The 20,975-nt window shown below is 39.5% G+C and overlaps 1 protein-coding gene across 1 annotated transcript in view; it reads left to right on the forward strand.

The window, feature by feature from the left end:
- Positions 1-20,975, forward strand: part of SPTBN5 (spectrin beta, non-erythrocytic 5) — a 91,128-nt gene that overhangs the window by 56,559 nt on the left and 13,594 nt on the right. Inside the window, exons 37-53 of the mRNA XM_048306301.1 lie at positions 549-740; positions 1,362-1,457; positions 4,158-4,276; positions 4,919-5,033; positions 5,695-5,808; positions 7,070-7,191; positions 7,824-7,986; positions 9,853-10,041; positions 10,817-10,894; positions 12,326-12,498; positions 13,562-13,652; positions 14,279-14,425; positions 15,789-15,926; positions 16,640-16,896; positions 17,099-17,285; positions 19,693-19,905; positions 20,276-20,472. Coding sequence (XP_048162258.1) covers positions 549-740; positions 1,362-1,457; positions 4,158-4,276; positions 4,919-5,033; positions 5,695-5,808; positions 7,070-7,191; positions 7,824-7,986; positions 9,853-10,041; positions 10,817-10,894; positions 12,326-12,498; positions 13,562-13,652; positions 14,279-14,425; positions 15,789-15,926; positions 16,640-16,896; positions 17,099-17,285; positions 19,693-19,905; positions 20,276-20,472 — 2,591 coding nt within the window. The remainder of the gene's footprint in view (positions 1-548; positions 741-1,361; positions 1,458-4,157; positions 4,277-4,918; positions 5,034-5,694; positions 5,809-7,069; positions 7,192-7,823; positions 7,987-9,852; positions 10,042-10,816; positions 10,895-12,325; positions 12,499-13,561; positions 13,653-14,278; positions 14,426-15,788; positions 15,927-16,639; positions 16,897-17,098; positions 17,286-19,692; positions 19,906-20,275; positions 20,473-20,975) is intronic.

The raw sequence follows: 20,975 nt of genomic DNA on the forward strand, positions 1-20,975 counted from the left end.
AAATGTAAAGGAAGAGTAGCTTCGTCATCACTTTTGCATCAATTTTCCTACTTGTGTGACAAGAACACAGTTGCTTTGCCATGGAAATGTAACACTGTTAATTTACAAGCTCCATCCAGGCAGCTTCCATCTTTCCTTATAGCCTAAATAGGAAAATACACACTGACTTAATCCTTGCCTGATGTGATTACTCCCACAAAAGGCAAATAGGATTTCATGCCCAATTTGTGAACATTCTTGTTGGAACTTGGTGAATCATATAGCTAAAGGGCACAGTCATGTGTAATACTTGGTGTTCCCATTCCATGAATACCTATCTTGACAGGGAAATATTAAAATCCCAGTGTTCTATGATTCTAAATTCCCTCCAGATATAAAGCTTTCCAGCTGGCTTTATCATTTGGGTGATAAGAATTTATGTCAGTAATCTATTGTTCAGTCCAGGTTAGGAAGGTGAAAGAGTCCTCCTAGGAAGGTCATGCAACATGGTAATCCCATTAAAAATTAGTGGTAACTTTAATTTCTAATTTCTTCCTCTGCATGTGAAGAAAGGAGAAGCCCTGGTATCAAAAGGCCACCCAAAATCAGGAGAGATCCGTCGCCAAGTCCGCGTGCTTCAGGAGCACTGGGAGAAGTTGAAGAGAGCCGTGGCTGCTCGTGGAAAGATGCTGGAGGACAGTCGGGACTTCCTAGAATTTCTCCAGAAGGTGGACCAGGTGGAAGCCTGGATCAGGGAAAAGGCAAGTGGATTTTAGTATTTAACCCAAGCAGCACACTAAAGACTTGCTATTCAGCAAAGACATTCTGAAAAATGTGTCATCTTCCAGGACATTTGCTTAGTGATTTTTGCCTGGAAGAATCACGACATGTTCTACAAACAATATGAAAGGAATGATTCAACAAATTCTGTGGAGTCTCTCCATGCCAGAGTCAGTTGGGCAGTATTAGCCCAGCTTCTCATGTGAACTATGCACATGAACAGTTTGTGATTATTTGTGGCCATCTCATGTGTCTCCACTGAAACAGAGAAATGAAAGCAGATTAGAATGGAAGAGACTTGATGAATTTGGCAACTGGCTTTCACTCTCATTGTATATCAAATCTGAAAGTTTCTCTTTGTAGGAGTGAAGGAAGAATCACTTTTATTCAGAGGTTGCTTCCATAGCCAGCAGTAAATCAAAAAGAGAGTTAGGACCAAGTCTCATAAATATTTAAAGATCAGAAGAGACTATTTCAGAAGCTGTAGGTCGGTGATTTATATACACATCATAGAACTTACTGCATCAGGATAAGCACTGTGAGTTGCTGTGTTCTTGTACTCTTCACCTAAATATTTGTCTGTTTCCTGCTTATTTCCCCAGGAGGTCATGATTAATGTAGGTGATGTGGGAAATGACTATGAACACTGCCTGCAGCTCAAGAAAAAGCTGAATGAGTTCCGTGGAGCAACATCAGGGGTAAGAGGTGTTTTCCATGCCCATGCCTTGTGTGGCTGCAAGCAGCAGTTAATTTTCAGTTCAGTTAGCAAATACAGTTCCAGTACTCTGAGGAGGTGTAAGATCAAAGTGATAGGAAGCATCATTACCTCAAAAGTCATTTAAAAAGACAGAATTTTCACTTATGCCTTCTGCTTTGAAGATGCCTAGGCAGAGCTGTCAGGCCCTCATGACACAACCTAACATTTCAGACTGCATTAAATGGCTGGAAAACTTGCTGTGAGAGCCTGAATTTGTGCAAATTTGTTTTGATTCATGTGGTCTGAAAAGTCCCAGTGATTTCCACCCAAAAGTGGTTTAAAAATGGCTGCTTTAGCCATGCTTGTTTGAATCTGAGGACTGACCTAGACCTCCCATGAACAATCCTAAAAAACAGTTTTCTCCATTTCTATCCTTCATTTCTCCATTTCTCTCCTCCTGAGGAACAGTCTCATTCTCATACTTCTTCATCCAAATTAAGCACATAAATCTGGGGGGCCTTTGTTTATACAGCACACGTGGTTACTCATGAATCATAACATGAATAACCAGACATTTAGTAAAATAGGGAAATGGTTTACACTTCGGACAACAGCCACGTGACAAGACAGCTGCACACTTCACCTTTCAATGCTGTGATCTCTGACCCTCTTTCATGGTGCTGAGTCATGCCAGCTGCCTCTTCTGCCCCCAGTGAGATGTGCTAACTTAGGCACCAAACCTGGGGAACAGGGACCTCCTTGTCATGGGTTCAGTTCCCACCGTAAGACTGTGAGGTTGTATATTGAGGGGGATGCATTTGCAGCAGCCTCTTGTTCCCTCTGTTTGTGTGAACTGCTGCAGATGAGGAGTAAGAGGTCTGTGTGTCACACAGGAAAGATTACTGTGCTGATTTGCTAGTCAGGAAATTGTGAGAAAGATCTGGAAAGAGATGTGTTAGGAATCTGTGAGTGATGTTTACTCTAATGGAGTCTCTTTATCCTTTGTTTGCCTGTTATCTCATTGTTGATTCTTGTTAGGGCAGCTCCTTCTACTTTTGTTGCCTAATAGCAGAAGGAGACAATCCTCTTCTGTGCAAAGTAGCAGTGTAGATATGCCTGACACCAGGGAGAAAACCCTGAGCTCCCTGTTCCAGAGCCCAGCAGGATTTCGTGACCGTGCATTCACACTGGATTTGGATAGACAGCCAAGTTACTTGGCTACAGCACCAGGGAATTAGTAAATTGAAGAGGCATTCATTGTACTCACCAGCTGACTGTGAGCTAAGGGATTGAGCAAGGGCTCTTCTACAGCTTGTACCAGCCAAAAGAAGGATGATTAATAGGGCAGAAACAACCCAGTGCTCCAGTCAGCATAAGCCTCTCAATAGGAAAGTTTTTCATAAATTAAGGTAGATCTTACATGCCACAGGAAACTCTTGGCCTCAGACACTATCAGCTTGTAGCCACCACTCCTGTAACACTCTGAACATGACTCCTGCAGATGAAAAGCTGGGACAGTTATGCAGTTATGCCCTGATAGCTGATACTCAGTTATGCAGTGCTTCCTAGGGTGATACAAACAGGAGGAGGCAGCTTCCGGCACAGTGTGTGCATCCATCCAGTCTGGGTTTTCCCACCAGAAAAATCTGAGATCAGGGTAGGGAGCAATCATCCTGCATTGATGGCTGCCAGACTTTGTATTCATTGTGCTGCTATTTTTTCCCAGGCGAGGAGACTGCAGGGTTTCTGAAGAATATCTGGCTGTCTTCTGGTTTCTCTTGTTTATTTTATGGCTGTGTATAGTAGGAAAGCATATATGGAAGCACACATATTGGTATGGATGCAGCATGAACAAAATACACAATGGAGTGAATACTTATATTAGCAGTGCACTGGCATCTTGCAGCTGTGCTTCTTTACACCAGTGATTGTCTCCCTGCTAAACTTGTGATTTATTTGTCCCAGAAAAATAAAGAATGTTTTTGAATCTTGGAGCAGTGTTCAGTGTTGGCCATCCGTAGTGCTCCAAAAGAAAAATTATTCCACTGTAGTCCAGATTATATGGGCAATGTGTAAATATTATCCATTCCATGGTATGTGCATGGGAAGCAAGTCACCTTGAAGACTTAGCACATGTTTTAAAATGCACTGATGTTGCCTTAGAAGCAAACACAGTGGCATAGGTTGTCTGGGATTCTCAAGGCTGTGTGGATTTTGAGCCTGTTGTCTACAGTACAGAGGGCACTCCTGGACAGAAGCTCATCAAGATAAAACAGCAAGTATGCCCAGGAGCCCAGGAGCCACAAATCACTACCTGTCTGTCAGAGGAACAATCTGCCACACATCAGCTGTTCCACAGCAGCCACCTGTGTAACCAGCACCTGCACCTGTGTTTCTTCTCCAAATGAACCCCTGCTGGAATATCTGGCTTAGAAATGAGTGTCTGGGGGTCTGAGGGCTCTTACCTAGACCAAGATCATTGTTGCATCTAGAGCTATTAATGTTCCTTCTTGCTTTTACTGTCTTCTCATCAGGGACATGGTAACACCAGCAGTTGTAGTAGAGCAGACTCCATGTGTCTAAAATGTTAGTGAGGTAAAACCCTTTCTTGTTGCTACTTCTGTTGTTTTTCACATCTCAGTGGAATACTCAGTCACAAGCAATTTGAACATGTACCTCTGTTCTCTTTCTCACTTTACAGGAGTCGACAGTGGACGATGCTCACATCAGGGCTATCAACGCCCTGGCCATGAAGCTGGAGAGCCAGAACAAGGAAGAAACAAGGACAATCTATGAGCGCCGAAAGCAGCTCAATGAGAAGTGAGTATGCTTTCAAACGTTCTGTGTAAAGCAAAAGGAAGGCTGGAAAATTAGGTGTCTTCAGCTGAGATAAATGGAGGAACTGGAACATTTGTTTACTACTTTAATATCATGACTACCAAATATCAGACACCGCAGTTGTCTTTCAAGACTCCCAGAGCAGGTAGCTTAGAAGGATTTTTAATCCAGAAGTGCCAAAGTAATTTTTCTTGCCTTGGAGGCAAATACTCTGTTTCACATCACTTGGCACACAAGATTCATGAAGCTTAGACACTTCCATCTATTTGCCCAGCTGTCCTGGTGAATTGCCTAGGGCTTTTGCTGCTCCACAGCCCACTATCTAACAAACAAAAGCATGAAGGTATTGATGTGAGGTTATCGAGAGTTTAAGGAAACTGCATAAGTACTTTTTAGCTTTTAACCCCCATGCCATCCTGAAAACATGGAATAAATACAACCAGATAGTCTTCTCAGGCTAATGCTTTATCCCTGTGACGAACCTCCTGTTATGGGGAATTAGGAATCAATACATGAGGTAGTTCAGAAAACCTGTGGTTTTGTTTAAATATGAGCGTCATGAAACTCAGTTGCAGAAATCCTTACCTCTGAAATACATCTCTAAAATATTATTTCCAATTAAAGGTGGAACAGTTTTCATGGTAACCTGAATGCATACAGGAAGAAGTTAGAGGGAGCCCTAGAGATTCATGCCTTAATCAGAGAAATAGATGACATCACAGAAAGAATTATGGAGAAGGTGAGTTTTCTGATTTTGATTAATTCAAAAGGAAAAATGTTCTAGCAATCTTATTCATTCAGAAAATTGAGGTAAAAATGCCTATCCTGAATTATAATTTTGATATTAATGGAATAAAAAGCTATATAAAAACTAATTATTTCATCAATGTAAGTAATTACATTGATGTCAAGTGGTACTACTTAAGGTTACAAGACTGTTGGCTTGAAATTTTTATAACTTTTAAAATATATTTCTTCATTTTATGGGATTAAATTTCTTAGGATCCTGAGGGCCAAATTTATTTTTTATATTTTAATAACACACAACTGACAATTTCTGTGCCACAATTTATTGGGAAATATTTTTCTGGTTTGGGATATGAAAAACAAAAATGAAAAGAAAGATTGAGAAATGCAGGGAGGCACGCCTGTCTTTGTTTTACGTGTGAATGGCCAGAGGCACCTTGAGCAGGATTATGACTGTTCAAAGAGATGTGGATTCTTGTTTCATCTCTGTAAGGGGAGCAGGCACTGTGCTCTACTGACATTTAAAAAGACAATAAGAACATTCAAATGGCAATGCGAAGAGGTGAACGAGGAGACTCTTGGAAATAATTAAGATACAGATCCTTCTGTTTGGTGTCATCTTCACCATTTGCTCATTCTACTGCCTTCTCCAGAGTGTCTTGATACAAGCACTGGATTATGGAAAAGATGTGGAAAGTGTGGAAAACCTGATTCGAAGACATGAAGAAATGGAGAGAGAAATCAGTGTTATTAAGTCCAAAATGGAGGTAAGAAGTAGGGAAGTACAGAGGATACCGAAAAAATTTCACTTTTTCTTCTTGAAAATATGGTGCAAAAATCATTGTTACTCTTCAGATTGATTGGCAGGAATTTTCAGCAGTGCAAGAGCAGCATAAATTTCTTCTCATGACAATACCATGCTACTTAATCCTGCTTTATCTTATCAAATATTATTCTTCCTGATGCACCAAATCTAAGAAGAAAAGTCCCTTTTTAATGTTATCTGATTCTCTGGCCCTCACCTACAAGCCAGACCAGACTGTCCTGTAGACTTTGGAAAGTGTGGACTCCATTTTTCCTCCAGTTCCTGTACTGAGTTGAGCCAAAATCAAAACTTTATTTCTGTTCAGAACTTAAATGCAAGCCCTGCGCTGCAGTAGGTTCCTGACGCAGACATCGAACAGAAATTTTAGGTTATAATAGCCTGCCTGATCCACTCCAGCTTTTTTTTGCATCATTTAGGACTAAACTTGAGCATTAAATATGGGTCTGAGCTCCTTTATACTTGTGTATTTTTAGTAAAAAGAAATACATTCTGTTGAATCACAGTAGTATAAATCCTATGACAGCCTCTCACATTTTTTCACTGTTGGCCAGTGTTAAGCCCTTTCATGTACAAAATATGAAAAACTTTTTCTTCACAATAGTATACAAATAGTGACAATATGTGTGATACCTTCAACACTGCTACTTTGTTAGCTAGTTCTCAAAGGAAACGTGGGTGATTACTAGAAGGCATAAGCAAGGTTGTATGGGGGAGATGGGCGAGGTTTAGGGCTGGGTTCTTAGTATAGTAACTGTACTTTTTATAAGGATTAAAACCAGCCTGGCATATATTCCTTTCTGCATAATTAAAATTCCTAATTTTCATCAACTTGATGGAATTTTGCAAGAAAGTTTTCAACTTTGAACCTGGGTTCATGAGTGTTCATTACTGTTCGCCACACTGCTCACAGAAGTTAGAATCAGCACTTCATTTTCCTATGTTTGTCCATATTCTGCAAAGCTGTTTTCTTAATTGTAAATTAACATTTGTGCATGCAAAGCCATGCACACAGATCTTTCCTCAAATAGATGTTTGCTCACAAATGCATGTGTATTATTTTTTCCATATTACATGTCCCTTTGTATATTTTGTTATTGTAATTTAATTACATGTATTTGAGAGCCAGGGTCTTAAAATGAACTATTTTTCCTGAAAGGCAAACTCAGGAATGAATATAAACCCCACTATAAATCTCTTTCCAGTCATTGGAACGGGAATCTTTCCGCCTTTCCACAAGGAATCCATCCATAAATGACAAACTGACTATGAAGCAACAGGAGATGAAAAACAACTGGCTACGACTCCAGGCGCAGGCCAAACAAAGGTGAAGACTTAGAGTGGTTTGAATATCTCTCAGCAGGAGCAAAGCTGCTCCCTGGGGTCTAGACCCTACTTGCCAGAGGTCTTTTAAAGGTTTTTAAGGATTTTGTACTAAGTTTATAGAGGCAGCTAGACACCTGCATTGGAAAAAGTGCAACTCGATGCACAAAAAGTTCCACTGATGTGACTTTGGGAAAACAAATACAATGTTTTTGTGGTTTATCCCATTAAATAATGTTACTAAAATACCTTCAGACTATCAAATTAAATCTATCATAAAGCCTTTGCGAAAGACTTATTTTTGGATGGTTCTAGAAGATTTTTTTCTCAAATCTTACCAAAACAAGAAAGGCTTAATCCTGATCTGTAATCATTGCTGTAAGCAACAGCCATGAAGGCTTTTTTACCTCTCTTGTACTAATGAACTGATGTAGAAAAGTTAGTAAGCATGTTGTCTCCAAGGCAGTGTGCGTCTCCTGTGGTTTTGGTTAACATGAGGATTCTTAGGAACTGTAGGGGAAAGCTTGAATTTATTTCATTTGGCTTCTGTTAAGATACTTTCCTCTGCAAATGGGGAGGGAGAGGCAACTAGATAATTCTGTGTCAGATAATGCTGAACTGCACCTTGTGTGGCAGGAAGGAGAAGCTGGCAGCCTCGTATCAGCTGCAGAAGTTTAACTTGGAGATGAAGGAGATACTGGACTGGGCCCAAAACACCAGAGCTTTAATGGAAGCAGGGGGGCTGCCTAAAAGCACAAATGAAGCAGAAAGTATGATTGAGGAGCATCAGGAGAGAAAGGCAAGTATCTTCTGTGGTTCCAGTTGAACATACTGGGAATCTTTCCCATGGGAATTATTTCCTGCAGACACAGCAGAATTTTGGTGCATACATCTGTCAATAACATGGTGAAAAACTGTTTGCAGTACCAAGCTGGGGCTAGAAGTCATATATACTGACAAAACTGTCTCACGGGTTGTTTGACAGCTTGTGTCTTTTCAAAAAGGCTCAGAAGCCCTATGAGCTCTCACCTGTACTGCTGTCCAAGCCAGATGGTGAAAAACAGGTTCAGTTTCACACCATGCTCACTGCTTATCTCTTTATTCAGATTGCCAAAAAAGTTAATGCCAATTAATCCTTGCTTCAAGCTAGATTTTTTCATGAGAACTTAATTTACCTGAGAAGAAAATAAGAACAGACGTTTGTTTCACACAGTAAAGTAAATTACCACTGAATGCTACACATTCAGCTCTGAAACACTTCATATTCCAGTAATAATTACCATACTAATGTTTTGGTGGCTAATTTGGCTAATACTTTTGGTTTCTTTTCTAAAAGGAGTGATATTTTAATTAACATTAGGAAAAAAGTCAGTATTTTACTTTTTCCCAAGAATCGCTGTTGAGCAACATTCTCTTTGCAATTAAGTTACTTCTAAAAACCATGAATCATTGCTAATACCCAGTGCTTTGTGGGTCCCATTACTAGCACAAACAGTTTGTAGATTCTGATTAATTTTCTAAACCTGAATTTAGTATGAAGTACCTGAAATCCCCTCCTTCTTTAGAGTCATCCATTGTAACAATAATTTCTCATACCACAGACTTAACAATGTTTTTGCTAATAATTCTTTGTCATATTAGAAATATCACAAACCACTGATGTAGTGCGCTCCAAATTTAAATGGTATCAAAATCTAAGTCTTTAATATCTGTTAGTCAAGGAGCCCAAATGCCTCTAAGGAGACAGTCACAGAGAAAAGAAGGAATTCAGGCATTATATTCTTATGTTGACTAAACTAAAATTATAGACAAGACAAGAAAGAGGGGGTTTTTTTATTCAGGTTAGTGGCTCTAACCAAAGTCCTTAAGAGAAACTAGAGCTGAACAAAATATGCTAATATGAATTTTAAAAAAATTTGAATTACTGTTTTATAGCCGTGTTACCTATGATTGGGCAACAACACCACCCCAAAAATCCCTAAAAGCAGCAGTTCTAACTTCAGAAATAGAATAATACATGCCCTAGTGCTCAGTGAAGTCTATGAGTTAACACATGGTATTATTTCAGTACATAGTTATTTTCATTTTCAAATTGCATACATTAGAAATTCCACATTCAGTTTGGAGGGGTCATAATTGCTTGTTATACTTTCACCTTCAGGCCAGTATAGGGGTATAACTCATTCCTCAGAACAGCTCCAAAAGTTAAATATGTTTCCTTTTAACAGGACAAAATAAAGTAAAATCATGTATTTAATGTAAAAATCTGATGCCAGCTTATTTGTTGGGAGAGGAAAAATTCTAGGCACTGTTTCTTGAAAGAACCACTTTTATGTAGGAAGACTGGGGGTAGGGGTGTGATATTATAGATGTTAGAAATTGTGTTCATTTATATCTCAGCATTTTTTAATCTGTTTCTAGCTAAATCCCAATTTCCATTTGTAGGAAAACAGCTGTTCATAGACCAGTAAAGTCATTTATTGTTTATGCTTATCTTCTCTTAGGCAATTCTATGCTCTTCCAGTAACATAGCTCAAAGATGAATGATTTTCCATAAAAATACTAGTGCCAGAAAGTTACAGCAGAACTCTTCCCCTTAAGGCTTGTATTCTGAATAACTGGCTTTTCATAAACCCTTGACATCAACCTTAGTAATGTATTTTAGGAGGAGATTGAAGCCCGAGTGGAAAGATTCAATGCTCTCAGTGACTATGGTAAAGAACTTGCCAATGCTGGTCACTATGCAACCCCTGAGATTCACCAGTCCCTCTCCAGACTACAGCAAGCCTGGTCTGAACTGATCCAAGCATGGAAAGAGCAATATATAAAATTGTTTCAGGCACAAGATTTACAGGTGAGTAAAAAGACATTCAAGAGAGAACGCACATGCCACTGACAGTTTTTCTTGATATACATAGCAAATTTATGAGATGGTAGGATGAAAGATGTGCTAATAATACCCAGTGTTTAATCTACATTTCACTGGTTTCTGGAAGGCATGCTGAGCGCCAAGCACATTCAGTGGTGACAGGTCTTTGAGAAATTTTACCTCTACAAATCATAGAAATTTCTGTGGAATATGTGCTCATTTGTTTTTCAAAGATTGTAAAACTTAACAAAATTCAGTCAAACTCTCATACATCTGGAAAAAGACACATACTTATAACGCAACATCACTACTCTTCCAAATTCTATAACCTTCCCAAAAAAAACATGGAACCAGACAAGTATTTTAAAAAAAAGAAGAAACATTTAGCATGGACAGAATAATATATTTTTCCTGGCTTTTTTTTTTCCTAATAAAAGAACTATTTTGGCTGCAGTTTTCCAGAATTACTTCCCTGAAACAGTCATCTCACTTTAAAAATTTCTGCTCAGAGATTCTACAACGGAGAATGTCAAATACTTTAAATGAGAGCTGGGCTACTAATCCCGTCTAAAACCACCATATACATGAGAACTTAAATTTTATTGTGTGGGCAGTTTCTTTATGTGTTACATTAATTTTTAAAATAGCCATGAATGTTTGGTTTTTTCAGTGTTGTCTGCTGAAGTCAGGTTAGCTTCTATTTTACAGCATTTCAGCATATTTTCATGTTTGTGACTGTTGGTTTTTTTCCCCTATACAGAAATTCTATGGCTACGTGGAACAGATTGAGAGCTGGCTCAGCAGCAAAGAGGCTTTCCTAGCTAATGAGGACTTAGGGGTATGTGCTCTGAGAAATTACAATTTTCTCTGCCATCAGTCTGGAGGAGAGGGGTCTGTGAAGTACAATTATGTGCTCTGAATCTTCCTGTGCTCTTTCTCCATCTGAAGTTACTGCTCTACTGTGTTGGTAGTTTAGAGTCAGATTTCTTTCCTTGATACTTTTCACAGGATGGGAATCTCAGTACTAAGAGTAATGAAACAATCCAGCTACTCTGATTATAAATGAAAATGAGACTGCATAGACACATAGAACCCTAGAATAGTTTGGATTGGAAGGGACCTGAAAGATCATCCAGTTCCACCCCCCTGCCATGGGTGGGGACACCTCCCACTAGCCAGGTTGCTCAATGCTCCGTTCAGCCTGACTTGTCTTACCTGACCCAGATACCTTTGCCAGCAGTGTGCAAGTCATCACTGCTCTCACTGCTGGCATAGCCAGTGTAGCTTAAATTACCTACCACAAATATCAGTAACGCCGCAATAACTGAGGCTGCAGACTGATGCCTGGGTTGCAAAAGCTGTGCAGGATGCTGGATATACATTCAGACACTTAGCTCACCCTACACCTGGTGTAGGTAGTGCTACTAAATTAGTTGTCTCTGCAGGAGCTACAATGATATCTGAGTTCAGTGGATTTACAGCCCCTTCATTACAGTATATGAGACTTAGGAGGACTCACCCAATCATATTTAGCTCAGAAATGTGTAGAAAATGCTCTGTGAGTAATTTCCCATCCGATGACTCATGTAAGCACCCAGAAGTTTAGATTTTTTTCTGACACCTTTGATGTGAGCTTTATTGCTTCCTTTAGAATAGTGGAGAAGCAGAGTTTACTGCAGTAACAACATTTTGACACCACTGATTCTATAATTAAAGTGCAGAGGGGTGCTGAAAAGAGAACTCTGAGTCATTAAGCTTGGGATTCACAAACATTACAAGAAGTGTTTCTCTCCAGATTAACTGTAATGTCAGACTTCAGTTCTGATTCAAATCTGGATCTGAGCTCTTCCAAATTCTGTGAGTTGAAACTGAGACTCTAATTTTAACGTCTTTCTGTGACATATTTGTTCTCTTAACTCTGATTTCAGTTTGGCATCCCATATTTTCTTTCAACATGGCATCTGTCTTAAGACTGATTTAAAATTGGGTGCTGATGTTTTAATTCTTGAGAAGTTATGTGTTCTATGCAGCACAACAATAAGCATGAGCAGCTAAGCATCCAGCACAGAAATAATGGCCTCAGACCTTGCATGGAACATTATTTCGGTCCCAAGTGTCAGATCAATGCAAATCAATTCCAAAGAACAATAAATTTTCTTGACAGCTAATTTGCAAATGTGGGGTAAATGCCATTTACTTCCTGGATTATCAGTGTTTTGGACGGAAAAACTCTGACTGAAAGCAGCTTCCCTTTGTGAATTCTATCTAGGACTCAGTGTCTAGTGTGGAGAGCCTGCAGCGGAAACACGCACAGTTTGAAAAAGCCCTGGAAGCTCAAATGGAGAAAATCAATGAGATGGCTTCATTTGCTCAGCAGCTAACACAGGACAAGCATTATGACTCAGAAAATATCAGCAACAGATGCCAGGCTGTTCTGAGGAGGTGAAGTCAAACCCTTCCCATGCCAGCCACCAATCCCTTCTGCAATGAGACCCTTCTCATGTGATCGTTATCTTTAAATGGTTTAAGAGAACTTATAAGCTGGTTTGCATTTGCTCAACTTCATGCTTTGCACAGTGTCTTCCCAAATTGGCCATATTTCATTAGGAGGCTTCCAAAATGCAATTAAGTGGAGGGGGAGCAGGATACAGAAAAAGGCAGCTTCTCTGTAATTCTGTATTCTGGCCTGGCCTTAGGGACAGTGCTGCAAACAGAAGGCCTGCCATGCCATTAAATACCTCATTATCATTAAATACCATCAAGAAAGGTCATTGGCTAGACAACCGCTTTTCTCTGCTCCAATGGGGTTGATCTTTAAGCCCCACTCAAATTATCCATTAGAGCATTTGCAAATTTTCTGATCAGATCTTGCCCTTTCATGTGAATTACTTTATTCCTACTAGCAATTTGCATATTGTTCATCTTAAACAAGCTCTGACAGTAAAAGCAGTTGTATTCACTGCTGTGGTAGATGAAAAGAGCTAGGTAAACGTTATGAAAAGAGACTGGAGATCCCTTATGATTTAAGTGAACATACTGATTTATTAATATGATCAAATTTGATATGATTTATTAATATCTCACATCTGCATTAATACAAATAAAGTGCTGCAGGTCCAAAATTGGAAAAAAAAAATTGAAGGATGGTGTAGCTTTGGTTTATCAGTGACAAACAGCATCATACTTGCAAGGTTTCCTCATAAGAAACATGCTGAGTTTACGTTCTCTTGAACCCTGAAAAACAATAACAGTGATTTCTAGAGGCAGACGTCATATATACAAAATTTGTGTGTAGTTTAAACATATCTATCTGCTAGCAATCTTTCCTATAGTGTCCTTGGCATCTTCTCTGACAGCCCAGATCAAGGGGGTCTTCATATTATGGACATCTCCTTCCTAGGGAATGGAGGATTAGATCATGTGTGTTTTAGAGGTGAAACTTGAAAACCCTTATCTATATAATTCACTCTGTGGCTTTTACTTCACACATCTGTCTTCATCTCAGAAAAGAGAGACTGCTGGAGAATGCTGCTGCTCGCAGATATTTGCTGGAGGAATCAAGGCTTCTGCAGAAATTCCTGAAGAATTCTTTTGAGGTACAATTACACAAAATTCATAATATTCTGGTTTCTTAAAACATACTGTGCTGCATAGATCTGAATCTCCAGACAGATTTACTGTGAGAAAAATCAAGGAACTGAGTCTGGAATGAGATAATATTGGGAAAGATGAGGATAAGAATGGATATTTTTTCATCTTCCCTCTAGTCTAGTCTAGTCAATGAAAGCTCTACTGTACATTGGATTACAGCAAAATACGGAACAAAGAAAGGCATTAAAAGGGAATTAAAAGGGAAAAGTGCCACCATTAAACAAAAACATGAGAAGACATAAATTAGTTCTTTTTTTGTGAGATACTGACAATGGGTTAGAAATAAGGGGATCATTGTGCTCCCCCATGCACACAAGTGCCCATGAATTTTCTCACTACATGGGGCCTGTCTAATGGAGACAGCTCCCTTTCCAGGCAAGAGGACTGGTCAGCAGAGATACAGGGGTGACTTCATGAAGGACAGGAGGAGCTTAGGGAAGCAGAACCTCAGAAGGACAATTCACTTAGGTCCCCACTCACTATTTCCCTGTTTTATACGTATAAGAGGAGAACCTGGCAAGCTGAAGAAACACTGGCGATTTTTTAAAATTCTGTTCTTCCCTCCCCCAAGGTGGCTGCCTGGATTAATGAGAAGAACAGCATTGCCCAGGATGATAGCTGGAAGGATCCAAGCAATCTGCAGACCAAACTGCAGAAGCACCAGACTTTCCAAGCAGAGATCATGGCCAACAGAAATCGTCTGGACTCCATCAAATCTGTGAGAGAAACAGGGGTTTTGGCAGGGATGGGCAACTGGGATGAAAGACTCTGCAGACACTGTGAGTCACAGTGATCTCAAACAAGGGGGGAATCGCTGTACCCTCACTGGCATTGTCCATGTTGTCTCTGAGTATACTGGGAAGCTTATTCTTTTAGTCCATCAAGAATTTTCTGTGTCCAACTGTTTCTTCACTCTCTTACTATCTAGTGTGATCTTGCTATGCATATTCACTGTGCATGCAATGGAAACAGATGGGTGCTTGCAATAAAAGATTGAATCCACTTTAGGGACATCTCTCTGGGTGAATGACACTTTAGAAGTATCCTTGTTTATTTCCAGCAGAGAACCTACCTGATTGGATGTACAACTTTAACAAGTCTTATAAGATGTATCCAACAAAAAGGATAAAGAAGAGTTTTCAAGTGCTTCCTTTGCAGAGACATGCTAGTAGGCGAGATATGAAGGAAGCCTGACGAGATTTTTCAGATATTTGGCAGAAGCTGTGATCAGATGATAAGTTTGGAAGGACAGACGGTTACATGTTTATTAATTTTATTTTCAGCACAGTGCTTACTAGATGTATTTTGCAATAGATTACTACATTAAAGGTAGATTCCCCCTCCAGATTCACCTGCATCCAGTCTTAGAAACGCCTCCTTTTCTCTTCTTTTCTCTTCTTCTCTCCTTTCTCTTTTCTTTTCTTTTTCCTTTTCTTTTCTTTTTTTCTTTTTTCTTTTCTTTTCTTTTCTTTTTTCTTTTCTTTTCTTTTCTCTTTTCTTTTCTTTTTTCTTTTCTTTTCTTTTCCTTTTCCTTTTCCTTTTCTTTTCTTTTCCTTTTCCTTTTCCTTTTCCTTTTCCTTTTCCTTTTCCTTTTCCTTTTCCTTTTCCTTTCCCTTTCCCTTTCCCTTTCCCTTTTCCTTTTCCTTTTCCTTCTCCCCTCTGTGTGCAGACACAAAAAGAGGGGGTTAAAGGGTAGAGTTACAATCCTCAGTAAAATTATCTGCTTTCAAAGGCTTGTTTGCACAATCTCTTTCACATTATTTTATTATGTCCTACCTTCTTTGTTGGGAATAGTCCTAGCAGTTGCTCTTTAGAACACCTACTGACCTGGTACAGCAACTTTCTCTTGCTGTACCTCTTGCTAGCCTTGCTGTGCAGTTTTTGCCCTGATTTCAGTAATCCTTTTGTCTTTATTAGATTTTTCTCTATTTCTGCAACCTCCATCTGTTATGTCAGGAGGTGGTGGCTGCAGCTGGCCCTTTACATAACAGTGCCAGTAGACTTTGATTATGAAGGCAAAATTGATATATTCTGGTGCATTCAGCAAAGGAAGAATACTTTGCCTGTTCCTTCTGATATAGGAAGGGGAGAAGATGCTCCATGAAAGGCACTATGCCCCAGAAGCCATTCAGTCCAGACTACAAGAAATGGAAGAGCTATGGGAGGAACTGCTAGCAAGTTGCCAGGATAAATGGACCAAACTGCAGGATGCTTACAAGGTAATACAGGGATGCCAGTCGTTTCCAGAGATAGCACAGCTGCCTTGCTATTTGTCTTGCCTACAAGTGTGTCACTTGATACAGTCCAACTTGATTCCTCAAGACCAGTAGTGCAAAGAAATTACTACGCAGAATGGAATTGGCAGGAGAATTGGAGATCTCTATGGAGGGAAAAGGATTTGTAAGCTGGGCTCCATTCTGCTTTCTGCTGCTGGTTTAGATTCAGATTCCAGAGAGAGATACTGAGGAAAAACGTGTTTATTCATTTGTGTCAATTCTCTGCAACTGTCTCAAGGGCACCTTTTCTCCAGCATATTGAGAAAGAAACCTACAGCTGCTTTTCATTCTTCTAGCTCCAGGCACATGAATTCTCATGACTGTGAGTTATGCTTAAGCTATCAGAAAATATGTGGTTATAAAACAGAGCTCTTCCTTTAAATGGTTTGGGGGTTTTTTAAGATGCTATGTCCATGATCTGCATTTGTGCAACACAAGTAAGATAAACTCTTGATGTTTTATGCATCTGTTCTTGTCCTCACCAAGACTGAATTCTCTTCTTCATTTGCACTACCATCATATATGGGAAGAGTTCACTGAGCACTGGGAAGTAACTCCATGTTTCTGTGTAATCTTTACTGAAAGTGACTGAGATTTTTACATCACACTGTCTGTCTTAAAGGGTTGAATTATTTTTTCTTCTTGCTTGTTCTCAGGGCCTTCATTTTCAGCGAAATGTAGAGGATATGGAGAAATGGTTGGAAGGTGTGGAAAATGACCTGAAAGCACCATATAGTGACAATGATCTGGTGGTTTTGAACAGTCATCTGAAGAAACAAGAGGAACTGGAGGAACACATTGCTGCCCACAGGGACCAACTGCAAGAGCTTGTGGTCACAGCTCAGCAGTTCCAGAGGGAGAAACATTTCCTTGCTGATGAACTAGAAGAGAAAGTGGATGAACTGGTGCAGAGGTGTGCGATGAACTAGAAGAGAAAGTGGATGAACTAGCGCAGGCCTGGCCTGTCTTCTGCCATCTTTTTTCTACTTTTATCAGTTTTTTTCTTCCCTGAATATTCTTTTTTCTTTCCTTCTCTACACTATTCTGAAACGAGTGTTTTGCATTCATTCCTTATCAGTCTGTAGTCCTCATTGGATTATCTTTAAAACCTACAGATACAAAAGGCTACGTGATCCTCTGCAGGAGAGACGTGGAAGTCTGGAGGCAAGCAGACTTCAGTACCAGTTCTTCCGAGATGTTGATCAGGAGTTGGCTTGGGTTCATGAGAAGCTCCCCATGGCTTCCTCCAAGGATTATGGCAAATCCCTGGCAACTGTTCAGAGTCTACAAGAAAAGCACCAGGTAGTGTTATGTGACGATTCACAGTCTTTAGAGTCAAATAGAGAACACTGAATTCAATTTGTCTCTAATAAACTTCATCTGCTGTGCTTTGGCTAACAGGAGTCATGATGCCAGGGATCACTTTTATCCTTTTCTTTTTCAATAATATGTCCATAACTTGGCAATATGTGAGATGCCATCCTGCTTATCATTGCAGTGGTGCAAGTACCACACCATAGGCTCTGCTGTGGACATGTTGGCTCCTTCTGTGAACTGAGTTCAAACATGGCCCTTTTCAATACAAAATAGACTTGCCAAACTTGAGCATATTTTCATAGGTTCTTTGGTCCTAACAAAATGCTTTCAAACTCAGTAAGTACATCCAAGAAAGCTCATTCCTCAGATGTCTCAGGATGAGCTCCCAGGAAAACATTTTTCAAAAAAAATTTTTTCTGCTCTGATGGGAGGGAGTTAGCAGGGAATTATTATGCCAGCTGACCTTCATTCCAGTGGTTGCTTTCAAGACAGCTGCTGAATTATTTCACAAGGTTCAGATGGGCCATCAGAGAAAGCAATGCCTGGAATACTGTCATCTCAAATACCAATAAACACCCTCCTGATAGTTCCTCAATAAGGAGCATTGTCTCTTTGCAAACACAAGGTGGAAGAAAAAATGTTCCTGCTAAAAGTTTCCAGCAGCTATAGGTATTTAATATTAATATTAGCATATGACATCCCATTCAAATGCCATGTCAAGTGCCTTTAGGGGAAATCTGTGCAACCTGCATTAGGATTGGGAAAGACAGAAGATCATATAAATTTCCAATGTGTGTGATACATACAGTCAGAGAGAGAGAAAGCCAAGCATCTGGTGCAATCATTGTGCAACAGTAAGAAATGAAAACTTGTTTCATCATGATTAAGTATAAAAGTTGTTAAGTGTGCAATTACTCCTAAAAATTACAAGCTCATTGGCATGGTAAGAAAGTAATTAAGTTCACAGAAGAAAGAATGCTTGAGCTGAATTAATCTGAGAAAATATTTCAAATAACTCAAGGAACAGAGGAGATACTGCTTTAGGCTAAGATTATTTTTTGTCAATTTGCTAAGTCTCAAAATTTTTCAACTAACTGTGAGAATGGGAGATATATACCATAAAATCAGTGCATAATAAAATTCTCGGACATCTTACTTACTCTTCTTCTGGAAAGAGGATTAAAATATAAGATTTTAACTCTCAACATGTTATTAGCTAGAGCCTCTGCACCTTCTTTTTAATGTTGCTTTACAAGCAAGCAAATGTCAGAGCTAACATAACAATCAAGAATTGAATATGCTATTAGTTCCACCTTCTATTGTTTGTCCTAATGAGCCAGATTTGCAAAATTCAGTCCTTGGTTTTTTATCACAAAAGAGATTGTGTGTAAACTGTATTAACCTAAGAGAAAAAATAAAAAAGCTGTCAAGCAAAACAGAATTTACACACAAATATACTATGCCTGCAAACAGCTGCTTGGCTTGGAACAGATATGGTGTCACTTTTCAACAACATCTTGAAATTAATAGGGGGAAGTTAAAAGCAAGATTAGAATCAGAGCTCTTTTCCAGCCACGTTTGCCACTTGAATTGAAAAAGCAGCTCCTCTCCTCATAGAGGGCATCTCTTCTACATTAACACAGCACTGCAGTCTAACTCCAAACCTTCTTATTCATAGCTATGAAATTAAACAGAACAATGATAGAATTGTGGGGCTTGTTTCTGCTCAAGGTGCTCAGGCACAGTCAGCCAAAGAATGCATGTATGCTCACAGAAAAATCACTGCATGGGCCTTGCCTACCCAGGCAAATATCATAAGGGAGGGTATATGGAGGGCTGTATATAATTTTCAAAACTACTCAAAAGTGTTCAAAAATTAATTTCAAGTAAAGTCTTTGAGAATTGGTTCAGGTGGTTTTCTTCTCTCCTTGTCCTGTTGGCTGCCTGGTACTCGTGTACCCACAGTGTTTACAGTGGCTGCTATGCAAAGCTGCATCTTCTACAAAGGCATTGGCAAATGATAAATATTAATGTGCAGGCAAATTGGTCATTCTTCTCTAGACGTTTTAATTCAAGAAATGCCATCTAATGGAAGTAGGTATATTTCAGTGGAATCTACAAATAAGAAGTTTGTGATTAGAACCTCTTCCCTTGAGACTCTGAGGCAGATATACATCAAAGTTCAAACTTCATGGCTAAATTTGATTTCTATGATCACTCCTTCACCCCAAAAAATTTCTCCACTCCAAGCATGCACTAATACTTTGCACCTCCGACGCACCTTCGTGAATAGAAAGCAAATTTATAATGGGATTACATGACTACATTTTCTGGAATAAAAATTCCATAACTTTAATTTTTGGTCTATTATTTTACTCTTTACTCTTTCCAGAACCTGGAGAATGAGATAAATAGTCGGGATGCTTTGACCAAAGCAGTGCTCAGTACGGGACAGAAACTGGTAAGGGGAGGCCACTCAGCCTCTCGCAAGATTATGGAGCATCTGAAGGAGCTTGAGACTTCTGTAGAGACCTTGAAGGCAGAGGCTCAAGAGAGGAGACAGAGGCTTATGCAGTCCTATGAGGCCCATCTGTTCCTAAATGAGGTAATGGTTCCTGAGGGATTTATTTTGGCCTTTCTTTTTTTAAAACATCTGACACCTACATCGTTGAATGGATGTAAGTGCTGAGAAAGGAGCAGAATTCACACTGCCCTAGTTTTTCATATCTGGTAAATATGGATACAGTGGAGAAATGACAATTATCTTCCCAGCTAATCGCAGTGAGTAACATGTAACTGCAATTACTGGATTCTGGGTACACATTTTTTGGAACAGTGTCTGCTAGATTGCATTACAGGAAGACACCTAAGGTGCTCTCTGTTTTCACTGATGTGTCAGTGCACCACTGCTGTCAGTTTTCTTTGTCTTGACTTAAATGAAGCTGCATTAAAGCTCACCCCTGTATTTTATACAGCTGCTGGAGGTGGAGGCATGGCTGGCAGAGAGGAGTTTCATCCTGGAGACCTCTGATTATGGGAAGAATGAAGAATCCACACAAATTTTACTTCGTAAACTTGAAGCTACCAAACTGGACATGGATAGTTTCGGGTCCCGGATTGAGAAAGTACAGGAGACAGGTGCCAGCCTGATAAACAAAGACAGTCCAGAGAGGTAGGAAAGCAAAAACAGGTTTCTCCTCCAGGTCTAGCAGAAATGCCCAGAGAATGCAAATACAGAAAAGTTCAACTATGTTTGATGGCTCATTCAGAAATAAGACTTCAGGGGACATCCATCCCTGCTTTATCATCATCACACATACTGAGCTCCCCAAAAGCTTTTTGATTATTTTAATGTTTTCATGAGATTTTTTTAACAACAGACCAATTAATGCAGATCAGCTTCTTTGTCCATTGTCTTCTCCCAGGAACTGTCATCTACTTCTAATTTACCACAAATGTTCGAAAACCACTGTGTTTGGGAAAGGAAATTAACATTCCTGACTGTTTTTCATTGGAAGTTCATTTTTATATCTGGGGAGGAGGAAGTGAAAAGAGCAGCCATTTGTATGATATACTTTAATTTCCTGAACTAGCTGGCTTTAATGGCACAGCATAACTCACTCCATGATGTTATCTGGTTTATTCTGTATTTTAAAGGTGTTGCAAATTAAATGT

This window comes from Corvus hawaiiensis, chromosome 6 (assembly GCF_020740725.1).
Source record: "Corvus hawaiiensis isolate bCorHaw1 chromosome 6, bCorHaw1.pri.cur, whole genome shotgun sequence".
In the NCBI taxonomy this organism is placed as follows: domain Eukaryota; kingdom Metazoa; phylum Chordata; class Aves; order Passeriformes; family Corvidae; genus Corvus; species Corvus hawaiiensis.